A 17,673-nucleotide genomic window follows, 5' to 3' on the forward strand; every position below is an offset into this window, starting at 1 on the left:
GGGACATTGTAGGTACATCGTAGGTGGAGACTGAAAGCCTGAAAGTTTGTTGTTTGTTGTTTGTTGTTGCTCTTGTTTAACAACTGATACAGGTATTCTGGTGAGACAGTTACACCTTTGTTTTGTGATGGTTCAATGTATAAAAAATTATTAAAAACATTGTTTAAAATTACATTCTGGCTATGTGTATAAAGTGTATATAAAACATAAATGAATTTGGGTCCCATCCCCAAGATATCTCATGTATATGCAAAAATTCCAAAATATTCCAGTATATGGAAAGATGTGAAATAAGGACCACTTCTGGTCCCAGGCAGTCCAGATAAGGGATTCTCAACCAGTAAATATTGTATTTCTTTGCTAAAGCTACAACCAGTAGCACTGGTAGAATTGTCTGTTTAAACAGAAAGGGGGGAATCTCATTTTAGGGGCTGGGAGACAACATGGCTTTGAATGCATGTAGGCTTTTTTTTAAGGTTAGCAATTCCCTGAAATAGAGGCAATGTAGCTTTATTCCTGCACTAAATTATTTAAAGCTATCAAAACGGGAGAGGTTGTAATTGATGTGTAATTATTAACTCAAGGATATTGCCTTTTGTCTTTTGAAATCCCCCCATTAAAGCTGTCTCTAACGCAGTGCATAAAAGGGTAACAGAAAAGTGCAATGACATGAAAAAAATCGCATTTCCTCTTTAATGCTGCCCAATTTATTTCTCCCTCCTTTATTAAAAAGGTTAACAGTTCAACGAGCAAAATTAGGTTTTAGAAATAAAAAGCTATTTAAGAAATCTTGGCAGCTCTCCCATCTTTTTTAGCCTGAGAAATAATACAACTGTGTTTTGGGGAAAAAAAATAAAGAACAGAACAACAAGAGGGAGCTTGTCATTGGAATCTCTCAGCCACAACCTAAAACGTGTTCGACTTCATTTAAATTCCTGTTTTGTCAGGTTTCACATTTGTAACTAAGTGTTCCTGCCACCTATGTAAAATAGATAATTATTACTGTTGGTTTCCCACTTTTCTGAGGTCACTCTGCACCTTGTGTCCTGTGCAAAGGGATAAGAAGAAGAAGAGTTGGTTTTTATATGCCGACTTTCTCTACTACTTAAGGGAGAATCAAACCGGCTTACAATCTCCTTCCCTTCCCCTCCCCACAACAGACACCCTGTGAGGTAGGTGAGGCTGAGAGATCTCTAACAGAGCTGTAACATGCCCAAGGTCACCCAGCTGGCTTCGTGTGTAGGAGTGGGGAAACAAATCCAGTTAACCTTCTCCGCTCATGTGGAGGAGAGGGGAATCAAACCCAGTTCTCCAGATCAGAGTCCACCGCTCCAAACCATTGCTCTTAACCACTACACCACACAGGCTTCCCACAAGGGATAAAAGCTCAAAGTCTTGTGGAATAAAACAATACTATATCCCAAGGTTTTGGAGGCAGCTTATGGTTTACTTTTCTGTCAGTTTAAATTTTCATTCTGCCCTTTCTCCAAGGAGCTCAAAGAGTGGTATATGGTTCGCGCCTCTCCCATTTTATCCTCACAAGCTTAATAGATTGTAACTCACCTGGGGATCACAGTCACCTTTCATGATTTTGGGGGTGGGGTGGGGGGATCTGAAACTGGATCTTCCTCCTCATAGTCCGCCATTCTAACCACTGCGCTGCACTGAATCTTTCAGTACCAAAACTTTATTTTTGTCTTTATATAATAGACATTTCATATCTGATCATTAATAGGTGTTGCTGGAAAATCTGCATAGACAGTTTAACCTTGTTAACACATGTTTAATCTGTAGTGCCATTCAAGTCTATCAAAAACTTTCTCTGTCTGCACACGGGAGTGCCAGTCAAACTGAACACCTGGGCCTTAGGACTAGGGTCACTTGTTTTAAGAAGGAATACTGTAATACCTGTTGGTCAAGTTGCATATGATAAGCATTCAGTTTGTTATTAGGCAGGGTAGTAGCAAATTAAAATTTCAAATTTACATGTGAAATGATGAGATGCTTTCCATTTGTTGGCTTGTTTTAACAAATGATATTTTTTTCTGTTTCTGATGATAGATGCTGCAAAGATAATGAAGGCTTATATAATGTTTCTCCTACATTTTTATGTTTCCACAGTGAGAGAAAAACGCAAGAGTCTCTATATAAACCATGTAAGTTTTTAAAATACATTTTAATATACGTCTCTTGGGCATTGATTACTTTCATGATATATTAATGCTTACTTGGAAGATATATCAGGAGCTTAGTCTGGTTAAGACTTGGGTTAGGAATGTTATGAAACCTTTTTCAGCCTTCACCTTTTGCCTTGTGTGTGTGTTAAGTGCCATCAAGTCGCTTCTGACTCATGGCGACCCTATGAATCAAAGTCCTCCAAAATGTCCTATCTTTCAGCCTTGCTCAGATCTTGCAAATTGAGGGCTGTGGCTTCCTTTATTGAGTCAATCCATCTCTTGTCGGGTCTTCCTCTTTTCCTGCTGCCCTCAACTTTTCCTAGCATGATGGTCTTTTCATAATGTGACCAAAATACGATAGCCTCAGTTTAGTCATTTTAGCTTCTAGGGTCAGTTCAGGCTTGATTTGATCTATAACCCACTGAATTTTTTTTTTTTTTTTGCCGTCCACGGTATCCGTAACACTCCCCTCCAACACGACATTTCAAAGGAGTCTACTTTCTTCCTATCAGCTTTCTTCAATGTCCAGCTTTCACACCCATACATGTAAGCTTTTGGCTTGTGTGTGTGTGTGTGTGTAAAGTGCCGTCAAGTCGCAGGCGACTTATGGTGACCCCTTATGGGGTTTTCAAGGCAAGAGACTAACAAGTGGTTTTCCGGTGCCTTCCTCTGCAGAGCAACCCTGGCATTCCTTGGTGGTCTCCCATCCAAATACTAACCAGGGCTGACCCTGCTTAGCTTCCGAGATCGGGCTGTACCATGCTGCCCTTCCCTCCTACTGTAGCTTTTGGCTTACTTGGATTTAATTTAGGAATACTTGTGGCTCCTGACACCATGGCTGTCATGTTGCTGAAGTCGATACTCAGTGGTGTTCAGCCAGACTGGGTGGTGCTATGCCACCTCTTTCTAGGTCTGCCGGAACGCCAAGCTGGGGTGTGTGGCAATACTGCCCTGGGTCATCTCCACCATTGTTACATAGCACCTCTGTCTGATCACACTGTGTGGCCTCAAGATATTCACATTGCTGGAACAGTGTGGCAACCGTGGAGGTGTGGCAAAAAACATACCTCCCAAAGAGATTGCGAAGAGGCAGAGTAAATACCTTAAATAAATAACTGTAAACCAGCTATCAGTTTCCCATTGTTAAGTATAAGATGAAATGTTTAACCTGAAGAGGAGAAGACTGAGAGGGGATATGATAACCATCTTCAAGTACTTGAAGGGCTGTCATATAGAGGATGGTTCCAAGTGGTTTTCTGTTGCCCCAGAAGGTCGGACCAGAACCAACAGATTGAAATTTAAATCAAAAGAGTTTCCGTCTAGACATTAGGAAGAATTTTCTAACAGTAAGAGCAGTTCCTCAGTGGAACAGGCTTCCTCGGGAGGTGGTAAGCTCTCCTTCCCTGGAGGTTTTTAAGCAGAGGCTAGATGGCCATCAGTCAGCAATGCTGATTCTATGACCTTAAGCAGATGATGAGAGGGAGAGCATCTTGGCTGTCTTCTGGGCATGGAGTAGGGGGTCACTGGTGGTGTGTGTGTGTGTGGGGGGGTAGTTGTGAATTTCCTGCATTGTGCAGGGGGTTGTCCTAGATGACCCTGGTAGTCCCTTCCAACTCTATGATTCTAAGAAATAATTTGGCTGATATTGATTCCTAGCTGAAAATTCCAGGCTGTCCAGAGGACTAGTTCAATCTGCAGGAGGTTGGTTTAAACAGCTTACGCTTTAGAAAGTTTTGCTGTCGAAAGTAATATAGTGTTGCTATTAACTGCATGGGTGTTAACCACTTAATCAGCTAATGAAATTTAAAAGTTCCGGGTCTCAGTATAGCTTTGTAGAAAACAATTACTCTCATAGTTAATTTTAGACTTTTTTGTAGCTGTATTTATTTGTATTGTTCTGGCAGTCTATTTTAGGACGTTTTTAATGGGTATTGACAGTGTATTGACCTGATCTGTAAATCCATCTGACCCTGCAAATAGCAAACATCTTGTTACTCACAATACAAGCTCATCAGGTTTTAAGGTAATGAACTTTAAAAGTTGATAAATAAAAGTTAAGAGCCTGTGTGGTATAGTGATTAGAATATTGGACTTGGGTCTGGGAGACCCAGGTTTGAATTCCTATTCTGCCATGGCAGCTCGCTGGGTCACTTCGGCCAGTCACATGCTCTCAGCCTAACCTTCCTCACAGGGTTGTTGTGAAGATACAGTGGAGGGGAGGAAAACGATGTAAGCCGTTTTGGTTCTCCATTGGGGAGAAAGGTGGGGTATAAATAAAGTAAATAAATAAAAGGGAAATGTTAAATTTGAGCACAAAATCTCAGTTTTCTTAGTATAGAGGCATTAATATAATATCTTGTTAGACAGAAAGGTAGCTAGGAAAATGTTGCTTCCTCCAAATAAAATATAGTTATCTTTAAAAATTATCAGTGGCCTCCATATGGCTATGCAATCTTTTTTTTCCCCTCCTGCTGGTTGTTGCATTGTAATAACACTATTATCATTTATATAGCATTTTTAAAAATGTTAAAAATGCTTTCCAGTTCTTGCCTTGCTCCAGGTTTATTCCCCTCCCCACCTAGCAACACCCACTGCATGTGCAAAATAGCCTAATGACTCCGTATATAGCAACACTGGGGCTGCACAGAGCCACGTATCTTTTCTAATAGTTGATTTTGCTTCATTTTTCCCCCTGCTCAGAAAATTGTTACTTTTGAGCCCAAATATGGTTATCGTTTTCGAGAAATGTCACAAATTACCAATCTTTAGCTTAATCCGACATACTGTAAGAACATTCGTTGACTGACGTAATCGATGTTCTTATAGGATGTCAGTCAACTCGAGTCACTTATCGCCTTTCCTGTTATGAATTGGAAGGAAGCCCCACCTCACATGTATTACAGGGTGCCTTTTTAATAGGACAGCCTGTAATTTCCCATTCAGTTGTACCCTGACGCTTGTCTGGCAAGAGATTTTGGAAGCAAAGAATCTGAGAGGAGATTTTCTCTCTCGTCCAAAACATATTGTATTAGTGGATCATGCTTTCCATGCACCTGTTGAATTGTTGGCGTTGACCTCCATTTTCCTTTCATACCGAGCTGACAATAGGGCCTTCTGAACTGCTTCTTACTAGTGTGCTTGCTGCTTCTTGTAATCTGTGATTTATCCTTGTTCATTGTTTCTCTGAACTCGGTCAAGCTGTAGAAAGATAGAGAGGTTAGCCTTTCAAAAATACAAGTGAGCCCTCTTCACCAACTAAAAGAGATCATCAGCTTGTTGGCCTTTTAAAGGAAGGGGTTATTGATTTCATTCACCTCCCCCCCCCCCTTTAGTGGGCATGTGTATCCTTTGGTCCAGTTGAAATGGCTGTCATTATGCTGCTGCTTTTGAACTTTAAGGAACCCCGTGGCGCAGAGTGGTAAGCTGCAGTATTGCTGTCCAAGCTCTGCTCTTGACCTGAGTTCGATCCATATGGAAGTCGGTTTCAGGTAGCCGGCTCAAAGTTGACTCAGCCTTCCATCCTTCCAAGGTCGGTCAAATGAGTATCCAGCTTGCTGGGGATAAAGGGAAGATGACTGGGGAAGGCACTGGCAAACCACCCCGTAAACAAAGTCTGCCTAGTAAACGTCAGGATGTGATGTCACCTCATGGGTCAGGAATGACCCGGTGCTCGCACAGGGGGCCCAGGATAGATCCCTGAAGCACTCCACTTGTCTCTGCTCTCCGCGAGGATGAGGAACCATTAACAAAGCACTCTTTGGGCGCGATCGGTCAACCAGTTACAGATCCACCTAACAGTAATAAGATTCAAACCACATTTTACCAACTTGTCAACAAGAATATAACATGGAACCTTATCAAAAGCCTTTCTTTCCCTTTGGGCATGTGTAGAGTGGCAAAGCTCTCCCTCCATTTTCTTTTTCTTATTTTGAACATAACCAAAGAACCCTTTTTTAATTGTGTTTAGCATCTCTCGCTAGCCTAAGCTCATAATGAGCATTAACTTTTCTAACACTCTCCCTACAAGTGCAGGTTATTTGTTTATATTCATCCTTGGTAATAAGGCCCTCCTTCCACTTCCTAAACAAATCTTTTAACATTCTCAAATCTTTAGAAAGCTGTATATGGAGTCATTTCCATCTTTAAAACCAAATAATATATTTTGACAATATTGTCACACCAGCCTATTATTGCTTTGACACTTGATTGGTGTTTGGCTCCACAATTCATCCAGCGAACTGCTTGGTTATGGAGAATGCAACTTCTTGGAACATTTTGGAGCATCTTTATATGCCTTCTTCCTATTCACCTTCTTCCTCTTCATCCCGGGCTGTACATTGTCAAGGGAGTATTTGCGGTCACTGAAGTTGGAGTGATTTAGCACTGTTTCTCTTTGTTGTTAATTTGGGGTGGGGACAGTGAAAGAAGTCCTGCTGACGCTCATAGTAAATCAAGTGCATATGGAGTAGTTGGGATTGAGAGTGCATTATACTGTCAGTCCTTGGCTGGTATAAATTCGGCATACATTAGTTCTCTTTCATAGGCTTCTCGGTAACAATTTAAAAGAAACGGGAAAGCCAGAGAAAACTAATTCAGAAATCAGGGACTTGATTAAAATGTGCTGGCAGGCATGTTTTCATATAAACAGAGGTGGCCTCACTTAAGAAAACACTCCTTCTGTGGACAAACCTTTTCGTTTGGTTTTAAGTGTTGCTTTCTTTTGTCTGGTAGAGGAAGTAGTGATGTATGAAGAGCATGACTTTCCTTATCAGTTCCGTGTTTTGGAATGGGCACCTTCTGTTTATGTCTTTTCACATATATCTTCCTGTCTGAAGTTTCTGTCCTTATAAGAATAAGCTTGGTCCAAATGCAGTGTACGTATGGGAATTGTTCTTTGTGTTTGAACCAAAGTGTTATTTTCTGTGCAATTCACCTGGTACCTTGGAGCTCTTAATTTTTTTCTCCCAGATCCCAGTTAGCCTGAACGCTGGGGACGTGCATGCATGTGTGTGCAGCAGAAAGAGGAACTGTTTACTTAATTGTACTCTCTAAAGAGGTGGGGAAATACACTTTGTACTATGTGCCTACTATTGTTCTTCTTGTATGTTGTTTTCTAGCATCCTCCTGGTCAACTGAGACGGAAATACAGTTCCTGTTCCACTATTTTCCTGGATGACAGCACGGTCAGTCAGCCCAACCTCAAATATACAATTAAATGGTGGGTACTGAATTATTTCTCTCAAAGACGTGTATAGATGTTTCTGAATAATTACTTGCAAAAGTAAAAGAGGAGGGAGGATCGAATTCTCAGGTCTACTGTGTGTGTTGTGGTTTTTTGCATGGGAATTGACAGATGACGGATGTAACGTTGAAAATTCATGGATCAGAACCAGAGAAATGATCTTGATTATTTGCTGGAAGGAAAGAGGGGTAGATGTGGCTTTCCCTGGCTTCTCTTTGGAACTCCATCTGGGATTTCTGAGAGGGCTGTCTATTGGGCCCTGTCTTACATTATGGAAGCATCACAGGAACTTGCTACAGCACAGTTCCTTTCCTGTCCTGTGCTTCCTCAGGGTAAAGTAAGAAGACCCAGGTTATTGTGGGAAGAGTTATCTTCATCTTTGTGGCTTCTGTGCAGTCCCATTTTGGAACTGCATAGGTCCCATGTGTGCCTGCACAGAAGACCACTCGATGAACAACAGTTTCAGGTAAGTGCAACACTGTTTTCTCTCCCCACACCAGCATTCCCCCTTCTAGACTTTAGGGTACCGTAGATGTATAAATATGGTTCCAACTTCCTAAAATCAATCTGCCTTTGTTGTTATTTGCTACCTTTTTGTGACTCAAAGCGAGTTTGAAGTTTTCAAATATGTCCCTGGAGAACGAGCCGTAGCCTGGCTAATCTTGTTTTGAATAATGTAGAGGGTGATCACTATCACGCTTGGTTGTTTACTTTTCTAAATTTTGAAGTCAAAATTGCAAATTCTTGCAAGTATAGGAATCTTGTTTGTCTCCTTTAAAATGTTGAAGCCTGTTTGTTTTCTTTGAGACAAAAGCATCCATGTCTGGGTCAACTAAGAAAAACTTTTAATCAGTGTGAACCTGACAGTAACATCATGCGTACCCATGGGTGGTTCTTCAAGCTGATTGGCATTTCTGCTTAGGTGGCTGTCAATTACTTTCCTGTTGTTTTTCGCTCATTGATAATGCAGAATAGCACTTAAACTTCTCCATACTCTGTATTGCTTTTACTTCTGGGAAGAACAGAAGTAAGAGTTCGTTTTGTTTGTTGTAGTTTTCTGCTATTAGCAGTTCCTGGCTCTGAACAAACCTCTCTACGCATGCCAAAGGGAAAGTGACTTCTCAGTCAGTTCTTTCCTGAACTCAGAAGCAGCTTCACCAGTGTTTTTCCTCAGTCTTTCCTATTCTGAGCTCAGATTTTCATTTGTGGGTTTGTATTATGAGGACATTTGTCCTTATTTTTTATTCCCTTGGGTGATTTCCCCTCCCTCCCTCCGAGCTTTAAATATTGCTGGACTTGCAGCAAGAGGCAGCACGAGGAGTAACTTCCTCACAACTTCCTCCATAGGAATATTGCTTTTCCCTCAGTTTCCCTCAGTGTCCTCCCTTTTCTCAATTTTAGTTTATGCTTTCATTTGTATATTAAGTAGTAGACTGACATTTGCCCTCCTTTTATTCCTTTGGGAAGTATTTCTCATTTAAATGTTTCAAGAGCTTGAGAAGGCACAACAGACTACTACTAGAATATCCCTGGAGTAAGAATGATCTCCAGGCCACACAGTCCTTTGGAGGATCTCTGTCTTTACACAGAACATAAACCGCTTGCACAGGCCCTCAGCATTGAAATACCACAGCCGTTGCCTTGCTTACTTCTGTTATGTACCAACTTCTGTGATCTAGCGTTACCTCCTCAGCTGTAGAGCCCCCTAGGAGGTGACTAAGAATGTTTCAGTTAGTCCTTTTTCAGTCTTTCTTGCCTCTTGGAGACTTATAAATATGTATTGAGTGTGGAAATTGGGCTATTTCCCTTTTGCTTTGTCATCCAATCACTAACTGCCCTACCGATATATTGATTCAGAAGGGAACAATCTAGAAAGATCAATTGCCTTCTAGTTCAATTCTTGCCTGATCACAGGCTCTACCCAGTCTGAGTTTTCTGTCTACTAAAGGCACAAATTAACTGTGTTGAACACTATGTCAATTGCAGTTCAAAAACTGTTGAGGATTCGATGAACATGCTTGCCTCAGGTCCACCTCAATCTTTTTGGACATCAGATCCTGAAAGGAGGAACTTTCATGATTTATTGGGGGGTTTCCTTGATAGGAAAACTGTCCATAGATTGAGCCTAGTCCCATCTACCGTTCAGCACCCCAGTCAGTGGTCCTGGCTCAATCTGGACCTATGATGTTGATCATGTCTTCACTTCTGAATTGTTAGCAGTACCTAAGATGGCACAGTTAGGCTTCAGCACTGAGATTTCATCACAAGCAATACAGAGTCTTAACTATTATTTGTGCTTCAGTGTCATTCAGAACATCTACTCACCCTTTTCGTTCACCGTTAACATCAGACTCAATTTGTTGAAGCTACTCTGGAAGCCGCTCTCACTGCCTTTCCATTTTGCTTGTCCTTTGGTTCATGGGTGAAATCCTTGAGCCACTTGAAAGCTTCCTTCTGCCCTTTCATTCTGATCATCCCATTCATGAGAGGGGGAACTTGCTGGAAACACTTTTGAACTATGACATATACCCAAGAGTATGGCGAGATGCATATAAACTATTCTGTGGGACTAAGTAGAAGATACTAAGTATGTACAATACCATCATTTCAATCCTACCTGGCTTCCGTATTTACCTATTCCTTGCATGACAGTATTTTCTGTAAGTGGGGACTGTGCAGAAGCGGGGAAAAATACTTACTTTTTGCCACTGTTCTTTGAGTGGTCATCAGTACAGTCACACAACCCATTCTCCTTCCCTTCTGCTGACTGTTCCAGTGGCAAGAGGAAACTGAGTAGACACTACCCCCCCCCCTTATTCTTTTATTCCTTTATTCCATTCTTTATGCTCGTGGACCAACAGGTCAATAGCAACCCGCCTCCTTATTCTATGTGTCTCTCAGGGGAGGGAATTTGAGTGCTAGGGTGTAGGGTTTTGTTTTTGCTAGAGCTCTAGAATATTCTGCAGCTGCTTCTGTTGAGGTGCAGAAGCAATCTGTATAACCCCATAGATGGCTACCCTCAGAACACTAGCTAAAGGTAAACAATCTGCTTTGTTTGCTGCTCCTTTTTTAAGCTGTTGGTTTTCCTGAGAGTCAATAGAGAGGGGCTGTGGCTCAGTGGTAGAGCATTTTCTTGGCACGCAGAAGGTTTTGGGTTCAGTCCTCAGCATCTCCAGTTGAAAGTATCAAATAGTAGGTAGAAGTCTTTCACACCACCTGAGTTAAAGTAGACAGCACTAACCTTGATAGAGCATGTGTCTGTTTACATCAACTTTGTGTTCCTTCTTCCAGGCCCTGCTGCTGTTCCCTCTTTAGCATCTTGAAGATCGGATATAGTTATCTATATTTAATTGCTAAAACCCTCTTCTCCTCTCTGGTGGTTCTCCCCCCCCCCCCAGTCAACTATGTTACTAGTCCCCTTTCTGTATTCTCACTTTTCCTCTTTCATTTCAGAATGTTTTTGCTAAGATCAGTCCTTCTGGGATCCTTAAAATCCTAGTTTCAAGATCCTAGCCCTTGTTTTCCAGCCTTGCCATTTTGGAATATCTAGCATGGTTCCGCTGTTGTCTCTTCTTGTTTGGATGGTTTTGTGCAAGGTGATTTGCTATTGGTTCGTTTTGTCCTCTTTGCCCATTCTATTTTTATGCTTCCCATTGGCAGGCCTAGCACCAGCCCGAGACATTTTTGGTAACTCAGCTGTTGTGTCAAGGAGTTTTGTCACTGTTCACTTGCACCATTTCAGAGGTTGCTGGGGTGCAGCTCAAACCATATCTCAGTGGTAGAGCATCTGCTTGGCATGCAGAAGGTCCCAGGTTCAATCCCCGGCATCTCCAGTTAAAGGGACTAGGAAAGTAGGTGATGTGAAAGACCTCTGCCTGAGACCCTGGAGAGCCGCTGCCGGTCTGAGTAGACAGTACTGACTTTGATGGACCAAGGGGGGTCTGATTCAGTATAAGGCAGCTTCATGTGTTCATGTGTTCAAACTCACTAGTGTTCTTAAAAATATTGTGGTTCCTTGCTGCACCCAACTCACAGGCCATTCTCCTCCTTCATTTGTGAGTCAGCTCTCTTCCTCCCTCCTTTAAAATCTATTCTTTAAAGCCTCCTCTTTTCAAAGCTGAACAACTGAAAAAGTGTATTATATTGCTCTGTAGATAACGCTCATCTCTTTTTGCTACAGCTTAATAGCCACCACTGCTTTTATGGATTTCCCCTGTCCCCTCTCTCAGTGAGAAACCATTCATTATTGTATAGTATTTATAGAAGATCTTCATGTGCAAAGACACTAACTCTGTATTTTCTTTTACAGTGTAGCTCTTGCAATATATTATCACATCAAAAACAGGTATGTACACATTGGGACAGTAAGTTAAGTTTTTGTACCCATTGATTAGTTATTTTCTGTTTCCTGTTTCTCTGTATTTTAGTGTTCTGTAGTCACAGTTTGAAAGCAGTGATTCCTGAGGATGGAGGGCTGGGATTGGGTGGGAAAAGCCTGGGTAATTGGCCGTGCCCAAATGGTCCCTTGCTTCCATATGTTAATGTGCCAACAGACAACCAAACCAAGGAGAAACAGTTCCCATTCTGCCTGAGTAGCGTACACAAAAAGCTTAGAATATGCTTGAAATGCCACTACTGTCAGAGTTGGGGCAACAATATCACAGTGGGTGCTTTTAGCAAATTTGCTAAACCAGGCTTCTTCCAGTTGGCTAACACATAGCCAAGGAACCCACAGTGGTCGTTATAAATTCTTTATAGGCTGAAGAAGTCTCAGGGTGAAACGTGGATTTAAATACCTGGGATACACGTACCGCTTTATTGTTATATCCCTAAACATAAAGCCAGAGGGATATAAATGAGAACATCTCAAAAAGATCAGCAGATACACTACAACCAAGACCCAAGATACGCTAATTGCGTTTGCCACGCTATGCTCCGAGTGGCAGAGGATGCACTTGTGAAACAGCTCCACTGAAAAGTCACGTTGTTTACACAGTTCAAGTTACCTTTTTGCGGTTTGGAACAATATTACAACCTGACTGCGGAAGCTTTGTCATAGTTAACAGACCACTCCACAGGAGTACCATTTCTAATATTGGAAGTCAACAGTTGGACTGTTTTTGTATATTTTCTCTTTGACAAGTAGTTGTGTGCGTTCTCATAGACTTACTGTTGTACAGCACTGTGTGTGTTTGTTCTTTGTGTTCACTATTACTTCACCATAAGTAAACATTTCTTGCATTGTGGGTTAAGCATTTTGTGAGCCTTGTGCTGTATTTTTTGTATTAAGCCACACTTATTGCAGCATAGGGGATTACTTTTGTTTGTTTCTAACCTCCAGGTACTAGCTGGAGATCTCCTGATAATAGAGATAACTGATCTCCAGCCAATAGAGATTAGTTCACTTGGAGATAATGGCTGCTTTGGCAATTGGACTCTATGGCATTGAAGTCCCTCCCCTCCCCAAACCCCACCCTCCTCAGGATCAGCCCCCAAAACCTCCTGCCGGTGGTGAAGGGGGACGTGGAACCCTACATCTGAATGAAGAGGGGGGGGGGAAGGTGCACAGTACCAAAGGTTGGTGCTGTACACCTTTTCTTCATCTTCTAGATATTGTCTGCCCTAAACCCTAAGGTATCACAAGGGTACTCCATCACAAGCTTTTAGAACCCAGGAGGGACTGGGAGGGAGGGCCACTGCTTTTGCAGTCCATTTGTCCTTTGCAGTAAGTGCATCTAGCAGCAGTTGCTGCAGGAATCTTCTGTGCATAACATGTTATACATGCGCCCTCTGCTGTACCTTGCACATAACTGTTCTTGGTTTCTGGTTGTAGAAGTTTCACAGTGATTTGGAAAACATCTTTTAAAAAAACATTTTCAGTGGAATAAAGGGGGAATAAGCAATTCGAAAACCCTGCTGTTTAACAGCAGAAAGTTAAATTTTATGCTACCTCCATCAAAACAATAAGCCACTTCTGTACCTATTGTCATTGTTACTGAGGTCTTATTTATTTTCAGTAAATGCTTGATTTGTATACCTATTTTATGTACCTATATACCCGGAGTCGCATAAGAATTTCTCTGGCAAAAAGGTTGTGAGTGGAAAAAGTTGAAGAAGCCCTGATCTAGTCCAACCCCCTACACAATGCAGAAAATTCACAACTACCCCCCCACACACACACACAGTGGCCACACCTCAAACCTCCATGCCCAGAAGATGCCCAGGCAAGTCACGGTCTCTTGACTTCAGTTTCTTTGCCTGTGAAATGAAACCAACAGTGACATCACTCATAAGTGTGAGCATGTGCCAGAACTATAAAGAAGTGTTGTCATATGTCTTGAGTCTTCTGGAGAAAGTGGGCTTTAAGCCTAAATGCATAAGTGAAGAAGTAAATAAATGAAGAAACAGTCTGGCATTGTTGGAGCTAAGAAGTCTTCATGGCTTTTCATCTCAATGATCTGTTTACCCTTTACTTTTGAAAGTTTTACAGACGTTCCAAGCATATGTTTTCCCAGTTCCTCTTCATAGCAGCACATTTTCTAGCTCGGAGGGAAAAACACCAGCGTGTGCCTGGGTTTTTTGGTGTGTTTTTTTGGTGTGTGTTTTTTTAGTTAGCAAGTATTCATGGACAGCTAAAGAGAACTGCATATAATGTAGGGTTTGTGTGCAATAGTTGGCCTTTTTGCAGTGTTGTTTATATTTTGTTTAGTAATGCCATTCTTGCGCCATCTTCGTGAAATCGTTGTAAAATCCTTGTATCATTGGTTCCAATTTATTTTCTCATCTGTTTTGAAACACATTTTTCATTTTACTGGGATAAACAGATTTTCCCCTCTTTTAGTCCTTTATGTAGCTGTATGTGCCTGAACATAAGTACGTGCCCTCCTATAATAGGCTTCTGAAGTAGTTTTGGAATGACTAGTAACTCACGAGTCACTACTGACATTAGGAAGAATTTTCTAACAGAGCGGTTCCTCAGTAGAACAGGCTTCCTCGGAAGGTGGTAAGTGCTCCTTCCCTGGAGGTTTTTTAAGCAGAGGCTAGCTGGCCATCTGTCAGCAATGCTGATTCTATGACCTTAGGCAGTTCATGAGAGGGAGGGCATCTTGGCCACCTTCTGGGCATGGAGTAGGGGTCACTGGGGGTGTGTGGGGGAGGTAGTTGTGAAATTTCTGCATTGTGCAGAGGGGTTAGACTAGATGACCCTGGTGGTCCCTTTCAACTCTTATGCTTCTATGATTCACATGTACCAATAGCTAGCTGCAGAATGGGATCTTCTCTGTAGTTGTCTCCCATATCACCTTACAAAATGTCTGTACGGTTACTACTTGACATTGCCCATATCGGGTTCCCCTTACCTGTAAATATTGCCTGTTATCCAGACAACTTTTGTATTTGAAAAAACCCGATATTGATCATACCTATGTGGGTCATTCATGTATAATCTGTTGGAATGGTGTGGGGGAAAGCTTCCCCCCCTTTTTTTGGTTCACTTCTATACCATTTCAAAGTTATGCTCCTGGTAGATGTCATTAAGTCCTTCATTCTGTCAAAAGCGTGCTTTCCCCACACATCGCTCTCCTCCATGGTGTTAAAAGTTGGCTCATCCTCTTTGTTTTCTCTCTTTTCAGGGACACAGATGGAAGGATGCTCCTAGATATTTTTGATGAAAACCTCCACCCCCTTTCGGTAAAACTTAATCTTCTTCATTGTTTCTTTCCCAAAAGTGGACTTTACCACTTCTGTTCTCTTATCTGTTTGCTCTCCCATCCACATCCCCCTTACCTTTTTTGTTCTTCGGTCACCTTTTTTAGTACTATTGTTTCCCCAGAAATCCGAAGTGCCGCCAGATTATGACAAACTCGACCCGGAGCAGAAGCAGATTTACCGCTTTGTGCGGACGTTGTTCAGTGCTGCTCAACTGACTGCCGAATGTGCCATTGTCACCCTGGTGAGTACTCTGTTGCCTGCCAGGCCAAACCACAACTGGTTTCATAGTCATAGGTTTTAAGCTTGCAGCTGCGGTCCCTCGATAGCTGCATTTGTGAAACCCCCTTCACAGATTAAGCACCTCAGAGCTTCTATATATACCAGGGGTGTCGAACTCAATTGTTATGAGGGCCGGATATGACATAAATGTCACTTGGTCAGGCCATGCCATGCCTCACCACCCCAGATTTAGAGTGAGGGGGCTGCCTCAGCTGGCTCGCGGGCTGGATAAGAGCTCTGCAGACAGCCACACCTTCATGTTATGATTGCGATCAGTGTATGAATAGCCTGATCGCCTGATCTGAGTCTAGTTGCCATGTTTGGGACCAGGAAGTAATTTGCCCCCTTATTAAGATGCTATGTGCTTTTGATGGTTGTCCACATTCCCTCTCTACTCACTTGAACTGAGCTGTCTTTGTGTGAGGGGCTATTATTTTCTCTTAGCCAGCTGAAAAATCCAGTCCCACCACAATATTACCTGCAACCATAAAGTGTGACCAGTATAGGAATTATTTTATATTACCTTTATTAATGAAAGGGAAGCAATTACTTAATGAATGAAACATGTCATCTGTGGTGCTCTCCATCTTCAGACTTATCTGAATTAGTGAACACATGTTAAACTAATGTTGTTATGCTTGACCTGTGGCCCTTTCCTGTTTTGTTGGTGTATGCAGCAAGGCCCAGGCAGACTGTTATTTGGGAAAGAAGAGGGGAATGTAACCATTGTTGAATACGGTCAGGAAATCTATGTAAAGGAAGTCTATCTTTGATGATATCGTGGTGGTCCAGAGGGATCCTCTTACAGGCCGATTGATTAATATAACACACAGGTGCTGGTGTGTATGTATATGTAAGAGCGCTGGCATTTGGAGGATGTCAGAGGCTGGAACGTTTCCATTTTTATGAGGCCAGTTGTAAATCATTGTGGCTTCAAGCTAAACTGTCTTGGACAACTGTCAGTGACTGACAGGGGAATTAATAAGAGCTGATGGATGCACCAAGGGCCGTGTGAATGGTGGGTGCAGATTTGTAGCTAATGTGAATTGAGGTAGGGTTTCTTTTTTGTTTTGTTTTTAAATTCTAGTGTGCTTGTCTTGCTAGGGCATACCAAATTGGCAAACACTTGAAACAGCAGGCAACGAGAGTTGCCTAAAATAAAGGGTGATGCTAAAATGGACTTTCAGGAAAGGGAGGTGGAAGTTGAGATTCAGGCCCGCATAGTTCTTTGACTCTTGCTTCTTTTTCACCAGGAGTTTAAATCCCTTTTTAATGGTTAATTCCCCCCCTCTCCTTACATCGTGCCAATATCGACTGAATACTTTGTAAAGAAAAAAGGGGGGGGTATTGTGGCAAAAAATGGGGGGGGGTATTTAGATTATGCCTGAATCTCAAGTGGTAAATATGCTGACTGGAAAACCTGGTTTAGGCTTCACAGGTACAGGCTCAGGCAGTGTCCAGGATTTTAGGAGGTGTCATTTGGACAAGACATGAGCATTTCCCAACATCCCTGTTAAGTCGCCATTATGACTGAGGCATGTTGAAGTGGGTGCAGCTGTCGTAGGGTGTGAACAGCTTTTGGTGCTTGCTTGTAAAAAAAAAATTATTGGGAAGTAGATGGAAAATTAATCATTCAAGTATCCTACCTTTCCCTTCATGCTAGAAGGCTCAGATCTTTATGATTCCCATTGTGTAGACAGGCAGAGAGAGTCCTTATCTAATATAGCTGTACAATTCAAGGCTCTCATATATGAGACACTTCTCCATCTTTTAGTGTACCGTGGCTTCTCTGATTTGATTCCACATGTACTTAATTGTTACAGTCACATGAACACATGAAGCACCTTTTACTGAATCAGCCCCTTGGTCCATCCAAGTCAGTATTGTCTACTCAGACTGGCAGCAGCTCTCCAGGGTCTCAGACAGAGGTCTTTCACATCACCTACTTGCCTAGTCCCTTTAACTGGAGATGCCGGGGATTGAACCTGGGACCTTCTGCATGCCAAGCAGATGCTCAACCACTGAGCCATGGTCCCAGTTAAAACATTTGGAGTGATTGTTTAGCAGTGTTGCCTTGCCAATTTCAAGGTACATTCGTAGATGAGAGAGGGAGATCCTTTAATTTTTTTAACCCTTTGCTCCTTTGATCTCCTCTTCTTTCGGTGCTGTTATAAATACTTTTCTTCCGTGGGAGAGCAGAAGTTTCAACTCCTTCCAAAATCATACTCTTTGAGCTGTACATTTCTGCTACTGTCCTCTTTTCCA

General features: G+C 42.0%; 1 protein-coding gene across 2 annotated transcripts in view; it reads left to right on the forward strand.

The window, feature by feature from the left end:
* The window catches only part of CCNY (cyclin Y), a 107,261-nt gene that overhangs the window by 79,835 nt on the left and 9,753 nt on the right, over nt 1-17,673 (forward strand). For both annotated transcript variants that reach the window (XM_056857474.1, XM_056857475.1), the window contains exons 3-7: nt 2,122-2,156; nt 7,295-7,395; nt 11,729-11,764; nt 15,051-15,108; nt 15,251-15,370. In XM_056857474.1, coding sequence (XP_056713452.1) covers nt 2,122-2,156; nt 7,295-7,395; nt 11,729-11,764; nt 15,051-15,108; nt 15,251-15,370 — 350 coding nt within the window. The remainder of the gene's footprint in view (nt 1-2,121; nt 2,157-7,294; nt 7,396-11,728; nt 11,765-15,050; nt 15,109-15,250; nt 15,371-17,673) is intronic.

The sequence above is a fragment of the Euleptes europaea genome, chromosome 11, assembly GCF_029931775.1.
Source record: "Euleptes europaea isolate rEulEur1 chromosome 11, rEulEur1.hap1, whole genome shotgun sequence".
Lineage (NCBI taxonomy): Eukaryota > Metazoa > Chordata > Lepidosauria > Squamata > Sphaerodactylidae > Euleptes > Euleptes europaea.